Here is a 25,417-nt window from a genome sequence, read left to right as displayed (position 1 = left end):
CGGTTCCGTCGACATCTTGATGCATCTTCATGCATCGCGATCGTCCGTCTCGTGGGTCCCGCTATCGCATCCATGCTCCCACTGTGCCTCCTCATGTGATTACAACTTAATCATAGGCACGCAGGCCCGACAATAAACGAGAAATATAATGGAGGCTCGCAGACCTCAATAATAATAATCACAAGTACACACATCACACGGTCCATGATCATCCGTCCACACATCACACATCATATGTATAAATAATCATCATCATGTAGAACTACTAGATAATAATAAAAATAATAATCAACTAAACCTTTTAATTAATTGATATTTTCTTAAATCAGGGACATGTAGGGAATTTCTGAATTTATAGGGGTATTTTTATAATTTTGACAAAAGACAGAAACTGGAATTTCTCAAATTCCGAGAGGCAAAACGATCTTTTGCCCACAAAACCCTAATGCCCTTTCCCCTTTTCGCTGCTGCCGCCGCCGCCACCCTGCCGGCGGTGGCCTGTGCGGCGGGGCGAGGGCACTGCCCTCGCTTGCAGGCGGCACGCCCGCTGGCGGCGATCCCGCTGCGGGTGGGCGCCCCCTTCGGGCGCCGCTGCCTCCGCAGGCAGTGCTGTCCCGCCGGGCGGCCGCCCCTGTGGGGGGGGTTTCGCCCGCGGGAGCTGCGGCGGCAAGCGCCGCTGCCCTACAGCGCCTCTGCCCGTGGGCTACCAGCCCCGTCGGCAGCAAGCCTGCTGCAAGCAGGCCGCCTACCGGTTGCTGCGAACGCAGCCCCTGTGCTGCCCGCCTTCGGCTGCGCTTCACGCACGCAGATCGAGGGCAGCAGCTGTTGCTGCCCTTTCTCGCTTTTGCGTCAACGATTTTGACGTCAAAATTCTTCCTAAACACAACACACGCAGTTCAAAACCAATCATTTGCACAAATAACCTGGCTCTGATACCACTGTTGGGAAATCTTGGGGGCGACATCACATGCGCAATGGAAGAACAAGAAAACAAAATCCTCGATTCCCAAAAAGATGTTCGTCGTCGTGCGAAGATTAGTGCGCAAAAATCCGCGAAACATGAAACTGCGTATAGAGTAGATTGTGTTACCTAGGGAGATCGTATATCCCCGTTTCCTTGCAGATCCTTAGGAGAGGGTGAAGGAGGTCAAGCGTCCTCCTCTCTAGCAGTGATCCACATAGCAGGGTTGCGACGACGCTCCTCAAGACTCCAGGCCTGCTCTGAGGTGGAGAGGAAGAGGAGAATAGGAAAGGCAAGCAAAGGCTCTAGCCTATGAGGCTCTGAATCCCTCCTATTTATAGAGGTCCCCTGTCAAACCCTAATGGGTCCTCCCCTAGTGGGTATTGGATCTGCATCCAATAAGACAAGGGCTCCGTCGGATATCTCATATCTGAACCTCTACTCATCACAATGCCTACCATATGTGTGTGACCCTCTAGGCCCAATATCGAGCTGGCCGTGAGTCATACCTATAAGAACTCCTTCTAACTCAGTGAATTATTATCTCTGTAATAATTCACTTGACTCATCGACTACGGAAGTACTAGGCCACTACGCCGTAGTCCCCAGACGATACAGGGGAATCCAATCCATTGGACCTGTCTGTCCTCAGTTACCGTATACCTATAATCCCTCATCCATCTAATATCCCAGAGACCGTATATCGAGCATGGTGCTGTCAGACCCATACGGTTTCTACTCGAGTCTCGCTCTAATCGGATTCTCCCGGAGAACTCTTTCTCTCTCAACCCGAATGACCCTGGCCAGCGATTTGTCTGAGCAAGAACACATGGGATATTCCTCTCATGACGCCGAGAGTGGATGATCCTCTGTCGACACTCAATAGCCCTCGTAAGGTCGACTACCACTCTCAATGACCAGCTGTACTTGATCTGGGACAGCCAAACCTATAAGTCTGGTATCAAAGAGTGGAGCACTCATACAGGACATCCTTGGTGTCTCAAGTCTAAGGACCAGATACACCACTAGGACTACGGAATCGCTGTCTGACAATAAGGCATCATCAACCATCCAACATTCCGTAAGTGAATCAATCAATGAACTCATTCTCCAATGAGCACTTGTACTGTATCCCTAGTGTCCCTATACGAGCAGCTATGAGACCAACTGCATCCATCATATGGACGGGTATACAGCACACCAGTCTATCCGGTTATCACGATGTCCCTCTCGAGTAACCTATGACCGGGATTATTTAGGATATGTGTTTAAAGGTGAATCGATCTCATTATCGTGATCTCATCATGATCCGATTCCCATTGCACAAATCCAAGGACATCACAATATATGTTTGCATTTATGCAATAGTTATAAAGTGATATACGCCAAAATATAATAAGCAAAAAGATTCTATATCAAGTCACACGTGCCATCACTCACGTGATTGGCATGCTGGGCACCTATGACTAGCAGAATCAAGTTGTAAGGGTAATTGATCTTCGCCCATTGAAGAAAGATCGTTAGTGGATGCTGGTGGCCTCGACATAAGAGGAATCGGTGGAGTGGATATAGGTCACAACGACCGAACCACTATAAAACTTGGTTTGCATTTTCATTCTTATAAATTATCTTTACTGCAAACTACATTACCTGCTTATTGCTTTTACTATGCTTATGAACGAGATTTGAAGTTATCTTTCCGAGATCAATTTTAATCGAACGAAGAGTTTTTCAGAATTGATATTTTTAACCGCTACACTAATTCACACCCCCACAAACCACACCCCCACACCCCCCCCCCCTCCTCCTTCTCCTAGTACTGACTTGATCCTAATAATGTCCACTCAAAATATCAATTAGTTGATTTTTTACAAAACCTTTAAATAAGAAATAATTTAATTTTATTAGAAAAAAAAATATGCATGTTAAATCTTCCAAATGTATGAGTTCCTCTTATATATTTTTTAAATTTCTTAATTCGTTTTGAAAATTGAGTTTTCTTTTTACCGAGATCATTTCCTATCACCTTCTTGAAGTTTTATTCATAGATTTTTTATCCTTCATAAAAGAAGAGATTTTATTCATTGACTTTTAGTATACTTGATCTTTTATGCAATAATCATTTTCTATAAATCCTTCTTCCTTCTTTTACTATAATAGGGATTTGATTCATGAATTTTTAGTATGCACATTTTGATCTTTTATATAATGAATCCTTTCTCTATCTATTTATGAAAGTAGAAGATTCATGGACTCTCGACTCTTATAACTTGATCCTTCTTGTGATGAATGAATTTCTCCCTTCTTCTTTCTTTTTTTTTTATGTTTATGACAAAAGGAAGAAAGAAATTTGCTAACATCTCAAGAAAAAAAAAATGCTAAATTGCACATCTTAAGAAGAACCAAAAACTACTTGAATATTTAAATAGAAGTACTAGCTTGCCCATTTCAAAAAGCAAAAGTAGTTATCTTACAAAGTTTTTGCTTAACTTCTTATTTCACAAATTTGCTAGCTTGCATAAATTGGTGTAAAACTTACTTGCATAGTTTAAAATACTTATTGAATGATTCTCATTTTTATTGATGACAAAGGGGGAGAAATGATGAATGTTTGGAATCATAATCTTGAATTTGGTATCATGCTTAAAGTAATAGATGGTTAAAAAATACTTTCGTATCATGTATGTTATGCTTAAAATGATTGAAAATATGAATGCTTTGGTATCATGAATATTATGCCCAAAATGATGTTAATTTTGGTATCATGCATGAAGTGATGAATGCTTTAGTATCATATAGGTTATGCCCAAAGTGATTTATTATCATGCATAAAGTGATGAAATTGTGCATGTTATACTTTGATGACTTGAAACTATGATGATGCACAATGTATGAAATTTTGATAGATTGCATTTGATCATTATTATTGAAATTATTTCACTTGAATTCAAAGATTATGATTCCTTTTGAATTCAAGATTGCCTTATCTCAATATGGCATATAGATGGGGGAGTGAAGGTTAACTCCATCATCAATTGGTTATCATCATCAAAAAGAGAGATTGTTGAATCTCGGATTTTGATGATGAAATCAATTGATGAATTAATGATCTAATCCATAAGATAAGTTATGCAGGACTAACTATAATTGTGAGAAAGGCAAAACGATTAAAGAAGAATCAAAGTTGGGCCAGAGTCAATGATCAAGCATCGAGCCGAATGAATCGGGGGATACACCGAAGGATCGGACGATGCAATGAAAGCTCGTCAGAAGTTTACCGGGAGTTCGCCAAAAGATCGTCGGATGTTCGTCGGGAGTTCGTTGGAAGATCGTCGAGAGTTTGTCAAAAGTTCATCGAGAGTTCGGTTGAATAATTGATGTGCCGGACAACTTAGATTACTTATATCGTAATTGTTTTAACCTTAACTATCGTAGTTAGGACTTTAATTTAAATTGGTTTTGGAAGAAATCCTACTAACTTAATTAGGGGCTAACTGAGCCCTTAATAGGGTTGAATTAGGCCTATTGGATGGCTCATTCAGCTACTTGGAGCCATGTTAGGTGGTGGTACTACCTAGATTGGGCGGTGGTACCGTCAGTAATTAATGCTACCATTCGGTGGTACCTCCCTGTCAGGTGATGATACTACTAGAGCCCGGTCTTCGAGGCTCTATCAAGTGGTCGTACCGCCTAGTGTTAGTCTGCAGGAGGTGGTACCATCCAATAATGGTGGTGGTATTGCCAGTACCTTGAAAACTAGGGATGAGACACTTTTTTACTATATTTTTGTAGTTATTAGGGTCTATAAATACCCTACTCTTTACTGCATGAATGAGCATGAAAGTGTGAACAAAGTCTTAGGATTTTGAATTGTAAAAGTGTTAAAAAAATGCTAAGTGTCCTCCTCCTTTAGCTTTGTGATCATTCTAAGAGGGGTGTGAGGTTTGTAAATATTGTCTTCTAAACCTGTGAAAAGTATAAAGAGTTGTAAGAGGGTAGTTAGTCTTCGCTCATTGAAGGAAGACCATTAATATACACCGATGGCCTCGACAAAAGAGGAATCAAGAGTGGACATAGGTTACGACGATCGAACCACTATAAATTTGATGTGCACTATTCGTTTTCTCTTCATTACTATGTTTTAATTGCTTATTACATTTACTTCAAGTGAAGCATACTTTTGATATTATTTTTTATACGGGTTTCATAGAATCAAGCTTTTTTATATCATTAAAGTTTTTCAAATCAACATAAGTTTTAGTGTAAGCATTGATTCACCCCTTACCGATTTCAGTCCTAACATTACCTATTGTATTAAACCCAAGGGAATCAAACCCCACTGCATGGATAACATCCTCGGTAAACTTAAATATCATCCCATGTATCAACTCACGGATTTATCATCCACTGGTACATCTCTCGTAGAATGATAACTTGTTAAGAATCATCTGATAAGATATCTTCTATATAATTTTTTCTTGACCAGGTACTATTCATGTTACCTCATGATCTTCACCTTGTTGTGAGGTTTACCACCCTCGGAATTTGCAACAAGGGTACAAACTCTTCTAGTGAAACTAATGAGAACTAACTTAAAAATACATAAATACATATATAACATTAGCACTATCTTATTTGCTACTTGCTTTTGCCACGTACATATTCACATGTATTAATTTATGATTAAAAAATATGATTAAAATAATTATACTAACACATCATGGAAGCATACCATGATACAAGTATATAAAGAACATGAACCATATTTAAAGCAAAGCTTATAACACTTTATCATATCCAAAAAAAATAGAAATAAATGTTTATCCATATCTTTACTATTTAAAAATAAAATTTATTATTTTAAAAACATCTATTTGGGTCGACGAGCCACTTACTGAGTCCAATATTGGGTTGACTTAGTCCGTGATCAAGATGGCATGAAAATTAAAGCAACGTAACGTATGGTTGAAAGAGAGTCACATCATCGTTGACTACGACGACAAATGTGAGACTCGTTAGTTGCCGATGTACCTATCAAGATATATATAAAAGCACAAGCAAGCACTTCTCCAGCAACTGCACAACTTAATCAAGCTCGTGACTGTCATTCAGCACGAAGCATTGGCCTTTATCTTCCCATTTGATTTCCAACACCAATAACTACATGTGTCTTCCAAATGTATGTCGATCATGCAAGCCATGTAGAATACTTATGGTGGTTTTGCAATCCCCCCAACAATAGGACTCTCGAGTTCGTGGCAACCCTTCTCAGCCATTGTAACAAATACCTTGCATCTCCTTATCAAGGCATATAACAAAAGGTAGGAGACAGGGTGGATTCAAGATGATTTTTAACACCCGCATCATAAGGAGAAATCTAGATGGAATACCAAATCTTAAATCTACTCTTTGCAGCAAAAGTTGAATTGTCATCTTGCTTGCTGTGAATAGTGTGCAGTAATCTTTGCAAGCATTCCAAAAAATACACATAGCAGAAGGTAATATAAAATCAGAACCTTGCACTTCTAACGCCTCCTAATAAAATATGTTTTAAGAGGAGAAACCAAAGAAATAGTATCATCAATTGATTGTCATCATAAAAAAAAGAAAAATTATTGAATCCCGAATTATAATGATAAAATCAATTAATGAATTTATGAACTAATGAGAAAAAATGATACAGTACTAATTTCGATAATAAAAAAATAAATCGATTGAAATAGAAGAATCAAACATTGGCTCAAAGTTAGAGATAGGGCGTCAAGCTGGAAGGATCAGGCATTGTGTCAAAATCGAATATTGCCGAAGTCAACATGTCGATAGATCGGACAATACGCCAATATCAAATTTTTTTTTGAATTTAGCATGTTTTCATGTTGAATGTATAATCTAATGTATTTCATTTCAATTTTTGAGTTTAACAATATGTAGATTTTCCAATCCACATCAAACTTTTATCATAGGAGTCAAATATGATACTGATGCTCTTTCCTCTTTTTTTTTAATAGGATGATTTTATGGGTATTTTATGTGAAATTTATTATATTTTTAATTAATTTTATAACTGAGTGTATTTCAATTCATTTTCAAGGGTATTTTTATTTTTGAAAGATTTTAAGATTTTGACACTTTTCAAGTGGATCCTACAATCAAAAGTATTTCAATTTATTTTCAAGGATAATGATATAAAATTCTTCCAAACCACCTAAAACTTTCACATTATAGTCAAATATGATATTAGTGCCTTTTTAATTATTTTTATTTTATAATTATATGATTATTTTATATCAAATTTAATATATTTGTTATTAAATCTACAGTCACGTTTACTTCAGTTCATTTTTAAGTGCAAGGGCATGAAGTTTCTTCAAACCACCAAAAGCTTTCACATGTGAATCAAATATGATATTAATACTCTTTCCAGTGTTTTTCTATTTTATAATAATTTTATAGATATTTAATATCAAACTTGACATATTTTCAAGTTGAATATTTAGTCGAGTGTAATAATATGAAATTTCTCAAGATCAATTAAGACCTTCACATTAGTCGTAAAATATAATAATAACATGCTTGTAACATTGTTTCTACTTTTGGAGGAATTTAAGAGTTTTTTTTATGAAATTTGACATATTTTTCATATTTGATTTCATTTTCAAGTGTGACGAGAGGGAGCTCCTCGAAACCACATGAAACTTTCACATAAGTAGTCAACCATGATACTAATACTCATTTCAGTGTTTTTTTTTTATTTTTAAAGGATTTTATCGGTTTTCTAAGAGATTTTTGGCATGTTTTCATGTGGATTTTATAATCGAATGTATTTTAATTAATTTCTTAGTTAAACAACATGATGTTCCTCCACACCACTTCAAACACTGAAATTAATGGTCAGATATGACACTAATATTCATTTTAGTTTTTTCTATTTTTCAATCTTTTGAGGATTGTATGGGTTCTTGTATGAAATTTAGCATATTTTCAACTAAATTTTATAATCAAGTACATTTCAATTCATTTTCAAGTATAACAAATGAAGTTCTTCCAGACCACCTAAAACTTGTTACTTAATAGTCAAATATAAAATTAACACCCATTTCAGTACTTTTTTTTATTTTTTAATAATTTTATGAGCTTTTCATATAATTTAGCATACCTTCACGTGGATCCGACATTTTAGAATATTTAAGTTCATTTTCAAATGTAGGGACATGAAGTTCCTCCAAACCATCTAAAACTTTACTCATATGAGGTATTCATAATTTATTTTTCTAATAGATTTGTCTATTTTAGAATATTTTAAAAGTTCTTATGAAATTTATTATATTTTCATGTTAATTGTGTAGTGGAGTGTATTTCAATTTATTTTTTGGTGTAATAAGATGAAGTTTGTTCAGAAAACTTTAAACTTTCATCATCTAAGGTAAATATGATATAAATGGTGAATCAATTAGTTTTGAAGTCTATGATGATTTTAGTAGCTATTTTGGAAATATTAGGCTTTAGGCCTCTTTGAAGAAATTTATCATACCAAGTACAGGAAGCTCTCATGGGTGCTATTGTAGGCACAACTGTGGATCATGCTGTGTTGGGGAGGCCACGGGGACGATGGAGGAGGAGGAGAGGCCGTAGATGTAGTCAATGCAACCAAACTCGATGGCCCAACAACGGAGAAGGGAGAAAGGTGGGAGATCGGAAATGAGGAAATGTGATTAGTAGGCCATGCTCTTGATCGCCACGGCATTATCTGCAATTTCTCAACTATCCTCCATATCTACGATGGACAACGAAAGAAGGAAAAGGAAGGTGGAGAAGAAGTTGTTATCTAAGAGGGAGAAGTTAGAACCGGATCCATTTAATCCGGTTTGATCTTTGGTTTATTCCTTGGTTTACATAGATTCAATCTCAAACCTCACCTACCACGTAATAAAGTTCAATTAATAACGACAGAACTATTCATTCACGAAAATAAATGCTTCCTAATAAATTCTCAATATAGAGGTACTACCGATTAAAATATAATCATGGCGTTTTTGCAATAAATTAGTTTATAGGCTCATCTTCATCTTCCTATAAGAACAAAGGTTTGTACACACATATATATATATATATATATACTTTGCAAATTTTAACTGCAATGTCCTTAAGAAATTAAGATATTTAAGATATCCTTCGCATATAAGAACAGCATAATTACTCAAATTTTCATCCAAAACTTCTGTTGGAAAAATTTTCCGGAGAATTATGATAGGCTTTAACAGATGATAAAGATGGATTATTGAGAAGATGATAAGAGACTAAAGACTAAAACCTTCTATCGATCATAATAACTTACAATCTCTCTCAAACTCTCAAATATCCCTTAAATACTCAAATGCATTACGTTGTCTGATCAAATCAATAGTTTGACTCTTAACTAAAACTTCTACTTTAACTAAAACTTTTAGATCAATCTCTTATCTAATAATAGAGTTTCATTTAATATTCCGACAAAATAAGCATCCCATAGCGGCATATACTGCTGGAGTTAAAAGCTGACATCAACATTAAAAAAAAAAGTCATCTTCTGCTAATACATTAATAACTAGTTGGTCATATCTGATCGATCAGCTTGAGCAACTTTCGTACATCTGAAAACAAAAGGTGCTCCATAACAACTGCATTCACATAAATTGATCATTCAAAAGGTGAAGTTTGATCAACAAACCTCGGTCTCAAACTTGAGACAAATACCCATGCTGAAGAGTTCCTGGTAGAGCAGCTTGGCACCATAAGGAACATTGATCCGGACTATATTCTCACCAGACTGGCAGAACCCACAATATGGACCACGAATCTTCTTGCCTCCAGGCACAGGTCGCAAGATAACATTTACAGCTCGCTGGCATTTCTGGCAGATGTGCATCTGAAAGAAGTCACTCAGCATAAACAAGCGCTCATGAAGGTTGGCTGCTGCACCATGGGCAAGCAAGCAGTCTCGTTCCATTTCTCCAAACTTCACCCCGCCAAACCGCTTTCTGTCTGCCACTGGCTGCCTCGTCAGTGGGTGAACTGGTCCGGTGTTCCTGAACTTAACCTTATCTTCGGCCATATGGATCAGCCGCTGATAGAACGTAGGGCCCATGAAGATCATAGAGCGCATCATTTCACCGGTCCGACCATTTAAAACTCTTTCACTTCCCCATCTAGAGTACCCTGCCCTGAAATTTGATAAGGTAGATAATTAAATAGGAGGGTGTAAAATCTGAGTTGGTTCAAGCAGACAATGCAATTTTTGTACATGAATAATAAAAGCTTCAATAACCAGTAATCAGCAAACTCTTTATGAATCTGCACAATCAACCTTAGCAAGAATAAGAAAAAACTATAAAGTCGAAGTTTTCATTATCCCTCACCATATTGGAATATGCATATTTTCCCTCAAAACACTAGAAAACTGTCTATATGTACACATACAAAGTATATAAATATGTGTTGAGTTCAAATGTTCAAGCTTTTAAAGTTTCTTAACATGAGTATATGTGAAATATCTTGCTTTGATGAGTAATAAAATTTTGGACACTTTAACACTGATAGAGATGTAAATGAATTTTTTATATGGCTATTAAAGTGATAAATTGCTTGTTTCATGCTGACCTAAAGTCACCAATCACTCGCTTCATGGTAACCAAAAGTCACAACGGAGAAGACATGAAAAGCATGTTTACATGAAACTTCAAACTGCTCAGCATGAACTGATTGTTTTATGCTGTCATTTTTGTTCACAGAAAGGAAAAATGACAATGCTGGGAAGGGAGAAAAAAATGACAATGCTGAGAAGGGACAGCCAAACATCCAGCAGAAACTAGTTTGGTACCAACCTGAAACAAAACCTGTTTTTTCAAGAAGTGCTGATCCTACCTGAATAGAATCAATCGCTTTGGTTATTTCCTGATCTTGACCTCAACCTAATGGACCAAAACCAATCCATTTAAGATGTCCCAATGGGCTAATGTATTCAGATCATGTCTAGATTGGGCAAAGCTTTTAAGATGTCCCAATGGGCTAATGCGTCAGATCATGTCTAGATCAGGAAAGCTAGCTCCATCAAACTGGGTTAAGCACAGTTTCCTTGCACAAAGGATCCAAAAGACCCTGTTGGGATCTGGCCAGATACGATCATAAGGTAAAACATAGATGTTTTACCCACCAAGTCAAGACCAACTCTACCAGATTTTGGCAGCCCTAGTTTTCCTATTTGTTATGGGACACAAGTCAAGAAACATTGAACACCTAGCACATTAGGTTGAGCACTTTAATGTAACTAAGATAGTCCGCATGAGCGCGACTTAACTTTAACTCTTGAAGATGATCTAAACTAATACCAGCAAGCAAATTTGCAAAGAACATAAAACATAACCAACCTGTGTAACTGGGCTGTTATGTCATCAACTGAGGCAGTGGAGAATGGTGTAGCGTATCTTTTTGAACCTTCACAAGCAATTCCTTTCCCCAAAGCAGCCTCAAGAAGCTGTCCAGGGGTCTGCCGAGTTGGAAAGGCATGTGGATTTATAACAATGTCTGGAACTATACCTTGATGGGTAAAAGGAAAGTTCTCTTGAGTTTCCAAAAAACCAATGACACCTTTCTGGCCATGCATACTGGAAAACTTGTCCCCTAAACAGGGAGATCGGACCTGCATACACACAATAAAAAGATCAAGTTTATATTCAAAAGACAAATTTTAAGTGCAGTTCCTCCCTGTAAAAGTGTTAATAGTTGTACAAAATATGAAAAGCAAAGAACCAAAAACATTTAAAAGTCTCTTCTGCAGGAAAGCAGAACAGAACAATTCAAATAAACAGTTAAAATAGTATTAACATAAAATAGTTAATAACTCTACACATACCTTCTTAAAGTGTCCAGAACATGGTTGTCAAACTTGCTTTCCTACCTAGGATCATAATAGGGTTCACCAACTAGAATCATAGGATCAGTTCATAGAATCATAAGAACCTACAATCTAAACAAATTAATTTTAAGGATCATATAAATACTCATAGAAAAGTATAAATATTTTTTTTAGAATTTTGTTACTTAAGCTTAATAATTGCATTTTTTTTAAATAAATACATATTCTAATAATATTATTTATGATTTGGACGAATAATAATCTTATTGTTCTGTGTTCTTATTCTTTCAGGTCCGGAACAATGGTTCGATTAATCTCTCTTATATTACTTGAGCATCTTAGCCAATGAAAGTTATTTTCTAAAGGAGTGATTGCATTACTGATGATATTTCTGTGATGATGTTTCAAGAAGATAACAGAGAAAAAGTTATTCCTTCAATTAGATATAAATATGCACAACCCTCAGATTATTTCATACAAGTATTATCTACTGTAATAATTGAGGTATAAGTATCTCTTTTATTTCTTTTTCATTCAAACTAACTGACAAGACTAGTGCCAATGTCCTTTTTGTCTCTGGTTCTAGAATTCAAGATTAGGATTGAGTGATATTACATATGTTACATTAGAATTCAAGATTAAGTCTGAGAGATGTTATATGTGCCCATCCAGCCATCTTACTCTGGCACTTGCACAAAAAGTCTGGATGTAATATCAGATGGAGTCATTTCCATATGCTAAATTTCTGGCTTCATGTACTGGTAGTTCTTATGAAAGGCCCAATTTTAATAATTGAACTTCACAACAGCGAGACAAAATTTAGAGAAAGAGCTGACACATTAAAGCTCAATTTAGATCAACAACTAACCTGTCTCAACGTCACAACTGCAAAGTTTTTTCCTTCATCATTTGCTGAAAGAACAACTTTTTGGACCATCCCTTTCTCAGTGTGTTTTAGCTTGATACTATGATCATCTCCTGATTCTGCAACCTTACCAATGACAATGTCACCGCTTTGTAGGCTTGCACCAATATATGGAAAGCCATCATCATCTAAGCTATCGACACGTCCTTTTTTGCTTTCTATTTTTCCAAAAGCTACCTTATCCTTTAGCTTTATACGTTTTGTAAGCTCTTTATTGTCCACATCAGCTTTGTAACTCCTGAAGTGTTCTGTACGAAACATTCCACGCTCCAGTGAAGTCCTATTCATGACCAATGAATCCTCTTGATTGTACCCTTGGTGAACATTGACTGCTACAATAGCATTCTGACCATTGAAATACTCTGGTCTAGTCATGCTGTCTTTTCTGCCGAGAGAATAATCAGCCCTGACGAGGCAATCAGCTATTACTGTTCTAAAAAGTGGTGTCTGAGGATAGTATAGATGGTGAGAAAGAGTGTCTACTCTGATACTTGGATTTGTCGTGGAAAAACCAATAGCCTGCTGAGAATGCTTTTCAGACTGGTACAGAACCCTCCTAGCAAAATTGTGGCTGGCAAAGGGAATGATGCCACAACTTAAGCCCAGTAAGAAAGACGGATCAAGTTCACAGTGTGAGTAATTTGGAGCAGAAATTCCTTCATTCACTGCAAGAAGATACTTGATTCCCCATGCAGTTTGGCAATCTTCCTCTTCCTCAACACCTATGAGTTCTATAATTTCCTGGTCCATAAGAGATTGAAATGAACAAACCCCTTCCTTGAGATTCCTAATCTTCTTTAAATTTTCCACGATTAAAAGGGGTCTCAGAATTCTTCCAGCATCAGTAAATATACGGACTTCTTTCTGGTGCTTGTCTCTTTTTATTTCCACCTAAGCAAAAAAAGAAATATAGTAACAAAACAACCACTCCAAAATAGTCAAGAGCCAAGATAAGTACAAGGCAATCAATTCTATAGCAAACAAGGAGAAATAAAAAGCATCTTTCAGAAGCCATAGACTATACAAGTTGTTTACATGAAACTCTTGGTATTCTCCAAAGGGAATTTGCTGGCTATCAGTGCTACACAGGGTGGTGTTGTCAATTGTGAGGTCAGTCATGATGGTACAGTTATATGAAGAAGAGATATATATGGACAGTGTGATGTCTGACCAGATTTTATTGGAAAATCAGAATGTAGCCACGCACTAATCGTAGAAGCCAATGTGATGGTGCCTTAGTAAATAAACTATTAAATGGGCCAGCGCCAAGAAGGTATAGAGGTGTTTCCAATACTTCACTGGAAGAATTTTATAATACTAAACATAAGGACCATCAAGATCAAAAAATCATGGCCTCATATTTATATGAAATCTGATCATAAACCAGCTAATTAGCTCATATGATCAATTTTGCCAAGGACTCTATAGAAAGATAAAAATACTCTTATATGTAAACAGCATGGTTTGCTGTTCCAGTACTTCAAAAAATTACCTTTTTTAATAGGTAACTCAGTTGGCAAGAATGAGTTCACTGTTCATGGAAAACAAACTCTCTGTGAGGCTACATAAGGCTGCATATGTTGATGCTCACCCCAGCAGTAACACTGAGCGGCCACCTTTTAGTTGGAAAGTCATTAACCTGATCATGCTCCAGACACATTCATTGGTGTACTTAAAATAAGAAACATAATTCTTTAATTAATTCTCCATGTAACAAAACCATCATATATAAAATGCTAATGATTACCTACAAAAAGAAATCCTCATTATGTATTATAATGGATATAGATTTTGTCGCAGGGTTCAACCTAAGTGCCCGCAACCAAGAAAAAAAGAAACCCATTTTCTTAAGGTAAAAATACACAAAACTGAACAATGAGCAAGCAAGAACCAACCATGTAACAATATCACATTAACCTTATAAACATTTCAATCTATGTATATCCAATATGCAAAGGAACAATCAACTAACCTGCGGATGGATTAACTTGGCACGACGCATAGATCTGAGCCTGTCAGCAAATGAGCTCATATCTGGGCAAACTCCAACCCAGTCACCATTCAAAAAAACTTTATGCATTTGGCTCAATGATGATAGAGATATTTCATCCAGTTTCTCCATTCCACACGCAATCAACTTATCCAAAATGGGTTCCATTATTTTAGAGCTAACAACAGCTGTAACAGCTAAATTTTTAACAAGGCCACAATTCTCCCCATCCGGTGTCGATAAAAAGCACAACTTGCCCCAGTAGGATGGATTTCTGCATGTATATTACGCATTCAATAAGTTTCAACAAACTTCACCAGACAAACAAAAGATTCATTATCTGTGATTATTAGCCACAAGGTCACAGAGATCACAGGTGTCATTTCTCCATTAAAATAAGTTAAAGAAGAAATTCTTGGGTATAAAACTGAAGGTATGAATCTAAAAAAGCAAAGTGCAATGAACAAATTCTCCAGCCATAACTTGCCTAGTGCACTAGCATGATAAGATTTGTTTTTCCTTAATTTACTGGCATCAGCTTAATTGTTATTATCCCTAATAATGACAAATTATCTTAAATGACTAGAAATCTTATAGATAACAACTACCACTAAGACCAAATAATTGTCATGCTGGGTGAGGCGATGCAGTAAGTACCATACTGGAAGGTTATTGGCATATGTGCTGAAATGTGCTAATGCTGCCAGCACATTGCCAAGCGAGTTTTTGGCCTATCAGAGGGGCATGCCAATAGCATTCTCACACAGCACAGTATGGATCCTTGGTTAAAACATGCACAAGGTGACTAAAGCTAAATTGAAGGAATGAACCCCCTTTTCCATTATACAAGCAATCAAGCCTGCTACATTATATTTAGTAAGATCAAAATGATCAAAAGTTAACATTTATCCAAAAATAACATCCCATATTTCATCAAGCGTTTGGAACTTTGTGAAAGAACATGATGGTTGTTAGTATCTGCCCATTATCATCTGGAAAAACAATATGACCATATGATCAACAACGAGTCCATATGGTCCGATATTGGTCCTCAGTCTAACTAATAAATACTGGTTAGAACCTGAACCCCATGGTCTGATTTAATTATGAGGACCACAAGGTCAAGCATATGGATATATTCAGTCAACATTACTCAATAAAGAAAAACATGATAGCTGATATGCACCTATTTGATTGGAAGAACTCTCTTCAACCTTGCTTATTCAGAAAAAAAAAACAAAACAGAATAAAAGAAAACATAGCAATGTTATTCTACTTGAACCAACATCTCTCTATTTAAAGAAATTATTACATATAGAAGAAAGATATAAAGCAAATAGCTCATCAAGTGCCAGCATTATATTTCTTACATCTTCATGGAAGAGACAAGAAAGCAAGGACTCACGGATATCTAGCATCACCCGCCTTCCCTGCATATGCAACTTGCTGACGTGTTTTTCTCATGTCAGACATCATCTGTAGGGGATTTGTTCTTCTGAGAGTCGCCACTATGCCAGACAATCTCTCTGCCTTTTTATATGGATGAGTCCATGCACCAGTGGAAAAGGCTCGATTTAGACCATTTGTGATTATTGAGGCATCTAAGTAGCGCTCAATCGGCTGCAAGTCTCTATCTCCAGACAAATCTCTCTGCATAGCTCTAACCATCCGCTTCTCAGCATGTCTGATATGTGCCCGTAGCTCCCTAGCAAGTAGTTCACCAGCTAAGTCCAACCTCTTGTTTCTAAAATCATCCTTGTTGTCACATTTCCGTTTACCAAAACTGGACAGCAAGAGGCATTTGACCATATATCCTAAAAAATGAGCCTTTGTCCTATGCCCAATAATATTGGGAAAGAGATACTTGGCAACATATTCATCAAAGGATTCACTGGGAGGGAACTTTGCATTCTTAATCAGTGCATTTACATGCTCACGAGCCTTGTCTAAACTACGGAAACCCTCAAACTGTTCATCAGCATCCTTAATAGTTGCTAATATTATGTTAATCATACCAGCATCACAGTCTTTGAGATCAATCATTTCAAGAACTTCTTTGTCAGAAGATGCCCCAAGAGCAAAAAACATAATCCAAATTGGCATAGTGGCATACAAGAAGTAGACGCTAATAACTTTGCCTCCATGAAAGCCTTCAGCTTTTGGAGCTTCAACAAGCTTCACGTATATTCTTTTCCGTTTAATTTCGGACAAATAAGAAACTGTCGCAACTGGCTTGTCAATGACCCAAAGTCTTGTTAAACATCTCTGTTCCTGTCCAATGAAGGTCTGTATAACAGAAATAAAAATGGCAAAAAATTACCACTGTATAAAGAGGAAATTAAGAATTTTTCTTTAAGGAACATATTCCAAAGACCATTTTAAACCGAAAGTAAAACATCTGCTATAAAGGAACCATTGTAAAAGAAAAGTATGAATTTTGCTACAAAGATAACATTGAAAAGGCATATATACTTTGGTCGAGGATGAGCAAAAAGATAAGACAGCATACTCTCACAATCCACCATGTTGCACAACAATTCTCAACCAGTAAAGTAAGATATTAGATTTTCTAGCACAGACATAATTTGCAGCAAAAAAAACTTATCCTAACCAACTATAACTTTAATAATCACCAACATGAAAGAGATCATAGTCCGCATATAGGCTTTTTTGTGGGACACAGATAAGTTGTTAGGATTTCCAATATAACTGCTTCAATTTTCAAGAAATACACCCAGCATTTGACAGAAATAAATATGATTTTGGAGGTGATAAATTAAACTGAAAAGTTTACCAAAGATTGTTGACACTTACAGACGTTTGATTGTAAACAAAGATAAAAAACAATAAAGAATAGAAATGGGCAAATTACTGGTGACATTTGGCATAAGAATGGTACAAATTTTACCATTCAGAACCTAAGAGAGCATATGCAGAAAGCACAAAACTTGTTCAATCCTCCAAAAAATAAGACCACAGGACCAAATAGTAGCAAGGAAGCAAAGGAGCACATCAGCTTCTATCTTGCCCAAAAATCAACAAATCTATAGAAAATTTTAATAATAAACAGGGGCAGCACTTACCCGGTAGAAAAATAAAAAAAATAAAGAGAGAAAACGTATAAAGAAAGAAGGTAAGAGATGTCAAGGAGTTAAATCAAGAAAACAAACAATAGGATATCACTCCCATAATAATGAAACGATATCCTAAGCACAATCTCAAATTCAGCCTAAGCAATTGCTTAATTTGTAATAGGTACATGTTCTGAGCAATTATTTTTGTGCACCATTATATTGTGATCAATGACCAACAAATGATTTGAAGCAGCATAGCACAAAAAACATTATAAGTCCATAAGAAACCCAAAGAAAAAGGAAAAAGAACATAAAGGACTCAGAGGACCCAATGTCAGCCGAAACAATATGTCAGAGAAATCCAATCAAACAGAAATGGTCCCCCATTAATTATGAAGAATTTAGCTATTAGATATTTAGATGCCTATGCACTTATTGTGGTCCTTCAGGCACCATAGTGAATCTAGATTTAGATTAATAAATCTAAAAGTTAATTCTAGCCAACCTGAATACCTGATACATAAATAATAAAAAAACTATGTCAAACGAAGAGCATTAGTTCTATACAATTATCAGGATTGACTTCAGTGGCTTCCATACTGAAGTCCACCCTAACAAAGTTAAATAGTTCTAAATTGATCAGGAAGGAATTTAAGGAATTGTTTTGGATGTTATATGTGAAATGATATAGTGGACTTAATGTGGTAAAATATTCTATACAACAATTTACTTCCATCATTTAATTGCAGATTATGAGAAACTCAAGATATATTATGAACAACCTCCACAACAACATTATCAGATCAACTTTTGATCTAAATCAATAGGCACTAGTAACAAATTACAATAGAACATACAACCAATACATGATACTCCAATGATGAGTCTTCTCGTGGAAACATACAAAGAATAATGATAATCATATAACAAAACTAATATTAGATATATTATCAAATTAAACATGTAAACTTATTTCTTACAGCAACAAAGTCATGCTAATATATTTACCTTCTCCATCCCTTTGATCAAGAAGTAGCCACCTGAATCAAAAAGGCAATCACTTTTGCCAAGTGCACTCAACCAGCAAAGATTTGATTGCACCATCACAGGCAACCTTCCTATTGTGATTTCCCCTTCATCATCATTCTGCACTCGCTTCTGAATATATGAGCTGTTGCCAATCTTGGCCTTGTCACTTTTTTCTTGTACATATACCTGAGAAGAATGCAATTGACAATTCTCAATCCTGAAAAGACCCCGGGGGGGGGGGGTGGGTGGGTGCGGGGGATGGGATTTGTTGGGAATAGCATAGGTTCGATCACTTGAAAACCTTCACTATACATCTCAAAAAACATGAAACTCACAGTTGCTACTTGCTGGACACGATTTACACAGTGGCAACCTTCGAAGAACCTTTTGATAACACTGGTTCAAGCAATACATATTTGTATACCGATATCATTTTAATGCATGGTTAACCTAAAGCACCATCATGAGGGTATTTAAAATAATTGTAGTAAAGCATCAGCATACGACTTGACTCTTTGAAGCTACAACAGATATCCTTGTCAATCCTCACTTTCCTGGTGTAACCCAGAAAAATGAATTACGTAGTCTTTTTCTCATACAATATATCTCCAATATTGCTCAAAAGCATAGTTCACATTTACTTAAACTGTTATATTAAATTAAAACTGGCATAATTGTTCACACTAGGAGTCATAGCAACACTCACTAATTGTCTTATAAAAAGTTAAAATACAAACATTGCATGTATAAGGACACGAATCAGAAACCACGAGTCAATGCACTAAGAAGAGAAAGCTCTAAAAATGCTTATCTTGAAAGAATGTCAATTAAAAAGAAGGATCAAGGATCAAAAGCACAATTATCTCATTTAATATATAAAGTTTGAACCAAAGAGTTCACTAAGTGTGCAATTCATGGTATGCATCCAACATTTATAATACCACAATATGATCAAATTTATAATACCAAGCAGTCCCATTAGGTTTATGAGATGAAAGCCTTATTAGATGGATTCTTCTCACTAAAAATTGAAAGATTGTAGAACACCATGATAATTTTAAAACTGCAAATTAATGAGATTGTAATGAAAACAAGAACAACTAACTTGCTGACCTGAACTCTCACTTTAACTTTCATTTGGGAAGAATATGTCATATTCTGAAGACGTGCATGTCTAGGCAACAATTTAAGTGATCCCTCCTCTATGTCGTTCTTCTCAGGCCAAAATTCAGGCTTTTCTAGCCTAACTTTTCCAAAAGTGATTGATGCATGTCTCCATGCACCATCCCCTTTCTTCGAAGGATCATATCCCGGTTCGACAACGACGTCACCAAGGGTATCAAAGAGATCTTGAATCCCATGCTCAACAAAATCATTATATGAGCTTATCTGGTGATTAATGAGGCCCCATTCCTTAAAGAAAGCCCTTGCTGCCTCTTTGCAGAACTTCTCCAAGTTTCCAATGTTCAAGTCGCTATCTAGACTCCCTTTAGTTGGGGAATCGATATCCATAGACTCAGGCCCAGCTTGGCTTTTCCCATGATCTTCCTTCAAAAAGCCAGATTCAAGGTCTGATCCATTTCCACTAGGCGGCTCCTCCTCGTCCATCAATGAATGCCAAAAGACCTAGAACAAAATATGGCCCTGAATGAATACATTAATCATCAGATTCATGGAGTGAGCACAAGATTCAGCAACCCTCCAGAAACAACAAGTTAGTATAAAAACAGCGTTGTCAACTATAATGAACAAAAGTTAACTATTATTAACAATAATTAACATCGATTGGGGGCTGTCGGGGAGAGAAAGAAGCAGAGAAGGGGGGCTGTCGGTGCTGGTCGGGAGGGGACTGAGAGGAGAAGAGGGGGCTGTCGGGTGAAGAAGCAGAGAGGAACAGAGACAAAGGAGGGTGGGGAGTCTGGCGGTTGCTCTGCTGTGGAGACAGAGAAGGGGGGGGTGTAGGGGGAGACAGCAGAACCAGTGGCAAGAGGGAGAGCAACACCGAGAGGAAGGAGGGCGAGGCGCACAGTGGTGAGAGAGAGGGAGGGCAAAGAGGACGATATACCGTCGTTCGCGAGAGGGGAGGCGCCGCTGGAGGGCCGTCTTGCGCAATGCCAGTCGCCGGCGAGGAGTCGGATTGCCGATCAAGTCTCCCGCGGTGATTAGGTTTCCACGGAGCAGAGAGAGAGGAGAGAGGGGATTAAGTAACTTTCATTTAAATCAGGGATTAGTTAGATCAGAGTTTAAACCAGAGGGGGTTAAGTGACTTTGAATTGATGGGATCGGGTTCGAACTCGCCAGATTTTTTTTTTGTTTTTTTTTTTTTTGTTCAAAGTAATGAGAGAAACTATATTAAGTTAAAAAAGGGATAGAGATCAGCACATAAAAAATTATAAAACACAGGGATAAATTTTCTCTCCAATTAAAAGAAACTAATTTGATTCTTGTATAAATCGTCGATAAATCAACACATTTGTTATTCTCCCTAAATAGATGAATTTTTTTCATCAAGAAAAACTCAAAGCTCACCTGAGCCGTTGAATGTACATTTAAATCGGTCTGATCTGATTCAAGCGATCGCCAGAGCCTAATTTTAACCATCCGAAAGGTTCGGATTCGGATCAGTATATACCAGTCGGTATGAGCCAAATCGGATGAGACTGCGGTCATTGAATGCACATTCATTAAAAACTGTTTATGATGTTTAAAATGAATACAGTTGAAACTGAAAAGAAAGATTTATCTCCTGCAGATCAATGTTCGCAGGACTGGGATTGATCCTAGAGTTTGTACTACAATCGGCCAAATTTTACTTTCAAAATACAATTAAAAATTAAAATATCACATTTGGATTAAATAATAAGTTATTCATTATTTTTTATATTATATGTCACAAAAAATAAAATAAAAAGTCATGACACACCATGCTATTTTTAATTCGTATTCTCAGGAAGCAGCTGCCTTGGCAGTGACTGACGTGGCATTCGTGCTGCAGTCTGGCCAACAAAGAAGCTTTCACTTGACAATAGCACCAGATTCACCTGCAACTCTCCCCCATCAAGAGCCACGATAGTAGTAGTTAATTCACACGCTTCAAGCTATTTCGAAAATACATAATAAAGCCACAGGCTGCCGCAATAGCAACTGCACATTGCAGGGAGAGGAACGCTGGTTTTCCTTTTCATTTTAGCGTGGTTCCTAGTCCTTTCTCTCTTGTGCCTGAGACTTCAATTTTACTGTAACTACATGGACAACGCGTATAAAGAAACAAAGCCACGGCAGTGACATTTTTCACTGTAAGAATCATGTCGCGGTATACATGCCAGTTGAAGCTTTTCACAATTTCACTGCTGCGTTTCAACCTAACACAATTTAGTCTTTCAAGGAGCTTGAAGAAATCATTACTTGAAATCTGCTTCGAAGATTGCCATAATTCCACTCCTTCCACGACAAGAAACTGAGGCTGCAGTGGCAACAATTCTGATACGGCACAATAGTTACTTTGCAAAGATATTGCCAACTGAAAATACACGTATGAGAAAGATAGTTCACGCATAACAAACATTCTTGTCGAAATTTTATCCTCGATAAATAAAAACTCGGAGCATTAATGCTCATTTGTCCTTGTCTAGCTTTTTGTGGCTTGTTTTTCTTTAGCCTTTTGGATCTTCAGAACTTTCTTGACAATCTTCTGCTCTTCAACCAAAAATGCTCTGATAATCCTACCAAACCAAAATAAAACCAGATAACAGAAATATTAACAAAATTGGGGGGAAAAAACCCAGGAATCATGATGTTCAAGAGCATTTAATTGCTAACCTTTCTCTAACAGCACTTCCAGATAGGACTCCACCATATGCACGGTTCACAGTCCTCCGGTTTCTAGACAATCTAGACCTCTTGTACTGAGCAGGTCTTAGATGAGGTATCTGCAAGTACAAAACAACCATCAAATAAAGAAAAAAAACATTCTACTAGTTATATTAGATTTAACCTGTTTGCCACAGATTCACACCAACCCACCAAGTCACAACATTTATTCACAGTAAATCACAACAAAGTTCATTGAGATTACACAAAAGCACAGAAAACAACAAAATGATAGTTCTCAGAAAAGAATCAGAAAAAAAAAACTAGAAAAAAATGTCACTCGATAACGATAATCATGCTTCAGACATTTCTACTAACTGATGCAACTGCATACACTAAAAAGACCTTTGTCAAAGATGGGCCAAAATAACTGATCCATTGTGCAACTAACATATACCTTGGAATGAGAATATATCCTATTGAGATCAGTTACCCTTAATTAAAATTAAACAGATCTAGGTTTCCTATTTGGGGCTTAAACTTAGGTCATGTCTCTTTGAGATCCAGATCTGCTCTAAATCTGTCGCTGATTACAGTTTTTTATAGAGCGATGGGCATCCATCAAGAATCCCACAAAGAGCGGCCTAGATTTACCACCAGTGCACGAGAACCATACCGACTCTAGATTGAAATCAATTAATATCCTAATAAATATGGCATACAATGTCGATTCAGATTTTGCAACCAGAAATGAAGAGAAAAACAGAATGGAAGAACAAGGGTCACAGGCTCACCCCGTGATAAGATAGTTTCAGGTTAACAAAAAGAAGCTGGAAGTCTGAAAGCTAGAAGTTGATCAAAATCATCGAAAATGGGCAACAATATGAATCCAATACCTAGTAAAAGATAAGAATAAATGTTAAAATTATTATATTTGTACTGTTTGTTCTTATTTCTTTTCTTTAAGGTACAAGGGCTCAAAACCTATAACTAAAGCTCTTATCCAGGGCTTTTGGTCATGTTCTTTAGATGATTTAATGAAAACTTGCACGATCGATGCTGGTTATCCCTTTCTCCCTCTTGAGTATTTTGTCCAGCTTCCAACCCCCCAGCTTCCCTAACACTAGGTCCAACTTTACCACCACCATCTCCTACCTCCATCACCCTCAAATTGTGAACCATGTTCATATCTAATTAATTAAAAGTTATCTACTAGCCTCAACAATAACCCTACTTATGCATGCTTATTGTTAAGTCTTTGCCATTGAGGGTCACAAGGAAAGATAAAGGAAGAGTGTTGCATTAGATAGCTAAAAGCCAGCCTACAACTTAGGCAAATTTTTATGAATATAAATCTCTGCCATTGTCACTAAATGGCAGGAAAAATCACAACCCCAAAAAGTTGGGTCGCATGAATTTGTTGCTGTTGGGACCAGCCTCTACAATGAGTAGAGACACCTATAAATTGAATTGATAAAAAAGTTAAATGCCTTCAGTAGAAGCAAAAGAATTATGATATGCTAGAACAACTTGAAGCTTTCGTGTTGTCATAATTATGGATACAAGCTCCACAAAGTTAGGACCACCAGCCAAGGTAGACTAGCAATGTAGTGGAACATGACAATTTTGATCAAAAAATAATTTTACACAAACGGAAACAAGAATACCATAAGCAAGCACAAGACAAAAACATTCTTTTTAAGGTTTTGGCAAACAGATATGATTAACTTCTGGATTGTAAGGCACATCAACAACATAAAACGTGAAGAAGGTACCAAAGTCTGATAAGCATTGACATTTTCATTTTAACGTTACAGTACTGCAGAACATGTTCCTCTTGTAAATTAAAACGCTTGCCGAGTAATACTAAACCGAATACGAAATGAACAAAGTGAATCGCCTTCATCTACCATTTAACTCATGTAAACAACGAGAAATCATCCGATGCTACTACAAGTAACAAGTCCGAAACAGAAGCAAAAGGGCAAATATGGAATTCCAAAGTGTTAAAAGTTAGTTAACATATGAATTCAAAGCAAGGAAAAACATACTCCTTGAATCCTCTTGCCAGTCACAGGGCATTTTGGCCCACTCGCCCTCTTATTTGTGTACTGATAGACAAGCCTCCCACCTGCGCTTTCGGATCAACGTCATTAGCAAGATCGGATCAAACAAATGAGCTCCCAAGGAAAGGAAAACAAAATTGAGTAGAGAATCAGAAGTTAACAAAGATCAGGCAAACCCTGAAGCAGATGAGGGAGGCCAAGATGGGATATTGACCTGGGGTTTTGACAACCCTAGTCTGGTTCGACTTGGTGGCATAGCTATGCCTCTTCCGATACGTTAAGCGCTGCACCATCTCGCCTTCCCACTTATCTCTGTTTCTCCCTCCCTTTCTCCGCCCGCGCCACCTCCACCCTCTTCTAAACCACCAAGCGGAGCAGACCAAAGTGATGGATGCGGCTATTTAAGGAGCCGGCCGCAGCCAAAAAAAAAAAAAGCAGAAAGATGACCTAGATCCAACGGACTTCGTTTATTTGATCCGACGGTCATCATTTTTTCTATTTTCACCGACCGAAGACGAAGAGTGAGGCAGAGTTGACTTTGACTTTGACGACAAATAATTAAGAATTTATAGTTTTGTTGTTATTGTTGTATGGATACCCATTTTCTTTTGCATTTTATTTTGACAAATTGAATCAAAGATGTGAGTGAATTTCTAAATAAATTTTCCATA

General features: G+C 36.9%; 2 protein-coding genes across 3 annotated transcripts; both read right to left on the bottom strand.

Moving 5' to 3' along the window:
• Window positions 1-9,483: 9,483 nt before the first annotated feature.
• Window positions 9,484-21,091, bottom strand: LOC103994808 (DNA-directed RNA polymerases IV and V subunit 2). Of its 2 annotated transcripts, none has more exons than XM_009415243.3 (8): window positions 20,936-21,091; window positions 19,984-20,514; window positions 18,850-19,056; window positions 16,173-17,053; window positions 14,750-15,041; window positions 12,721-13,668; window positions 11,365-11,636; window positions 9,484-10,161 (listed from the first exon to the last, which is right to left on the bottom strand). In XM_009415243.3, the coding sequence occupies exons 2-8, from the start codon at window positions 20,476-20,478 to the stop codon at window positions 9,660-9,662; spliced, it is 3,597 nt and encodes a 1,198-aa protein (XP_009413518.2). In that variant the 5' UTR covers window positions 20,479-20,514; window positions 20,936-21,091; the 3' UTR covers window positions 9,484-9,659. The 2 variants fall into 2 exon arrangements, with proteins under 2 accessions (XP_009413518.2, XP_009413519.2); XM_009415244.3 differs by having other exon boundaries at window positions 19,984-20,496; window positions 20,936-21,083.
• A 1,039-nt stretch (window positions 21,092-22,130) lies between these two features.
• On the bottom strand, window positions 22,131-25,113 carry LOC135584022 (large ribosomal subunit protein eL34-like). The gene is made up of 4 exons (XM_009415245.3): window positions 24,961-25,113; window positions 24,732-24,811; window positions 22,690-22,799; window positions 22,131-22,592 (listed from the first exon to the last, which is right to left on the bottom strand). The coding sequence occupies exons 1-4, from the start codon at window positions 25,037-25,039 to the stop codon at window positions 22,499-22,501; spliced, it is 363 nt and encodes a 120-aa protein (XP_009413520.1). The 5' UTR covers window positions 25,040-25,113; the 3' UTR covers window positions 22,131-22,498.
• Between the last annotated feature and the right edge of the window lie 304 nt (window positions 25,114-25,417).

Source organism: Musa acuminata, chromosome BXJ1-8 (genome assembly GCF_036884655.1).
Source record: "Musa acuminata AAA Group cultivar baxijiao chromosome BXJ1-8, Cavendish_Baxijiao_AAA, whole genome shotgun sequence".
NCBI lineage: Eukaryota > Viridiplantae > Streptophyta > Magnoliopsida > Zingiberales > Musaceae > Musa > Musa acuminata.
Note: the sequence above shows the minus strand (reverse complement) of the source record. Positions and strands in the feature narration are given on the sequence as shown.

What these genes read in the sequence shown, in the direction of transcription:
- LOC103994808 (XM_009415243.3), bottom strand. Translation starts at nt 20,478, where the DNA reads ATGGACGAGGAGGAGCCGCCTAGTGGAAATGGATCAGACCTTGAATCT. An exon ending in TGATCAAAGGGATGGAGAAG is followed by an intron (nt 17,054 to 18,849) that starts GTAAATATATTA and finishes TCTGTTATACAG; the next exon opens with ACCTTCATTGGACAGGAACA. An exon ending in GCGGGTGATGCTAGATATCC is followed by an intron (nt 15,042 to 16,172) that starts GTGAGTCCTTGC and finishes ATATACATGCAG; the next exon opens with AAATCCATCCTACTGGGGCA.
- LOC135584022 (XM_009415245.3), bottom strand. Translation starts at nt 25,039, where the DNA reads ATGGTGCAGCGCTTAACGTATCGGAAGAGGCATAGCTATGCCACCAAG. An exon ending in CTGGCAAGAGGATTCAAGGA is followed by an intron (nt 22,800 to 24,731) that starts GTATGTTTTTCC and finishes TTGTACTTGCAG; the next exon opens with ATACCTCATCTAAGACCTGC. An exon ending in GGAAGTGCTGTTAGAGAAAG is followed by an intron (nt 22,593 to 22,689) that starts GTTAGCAATTAA and finishes TTGGTTTGGTAG; the next exon opens with GATTATCAGAGCATTTTTGG.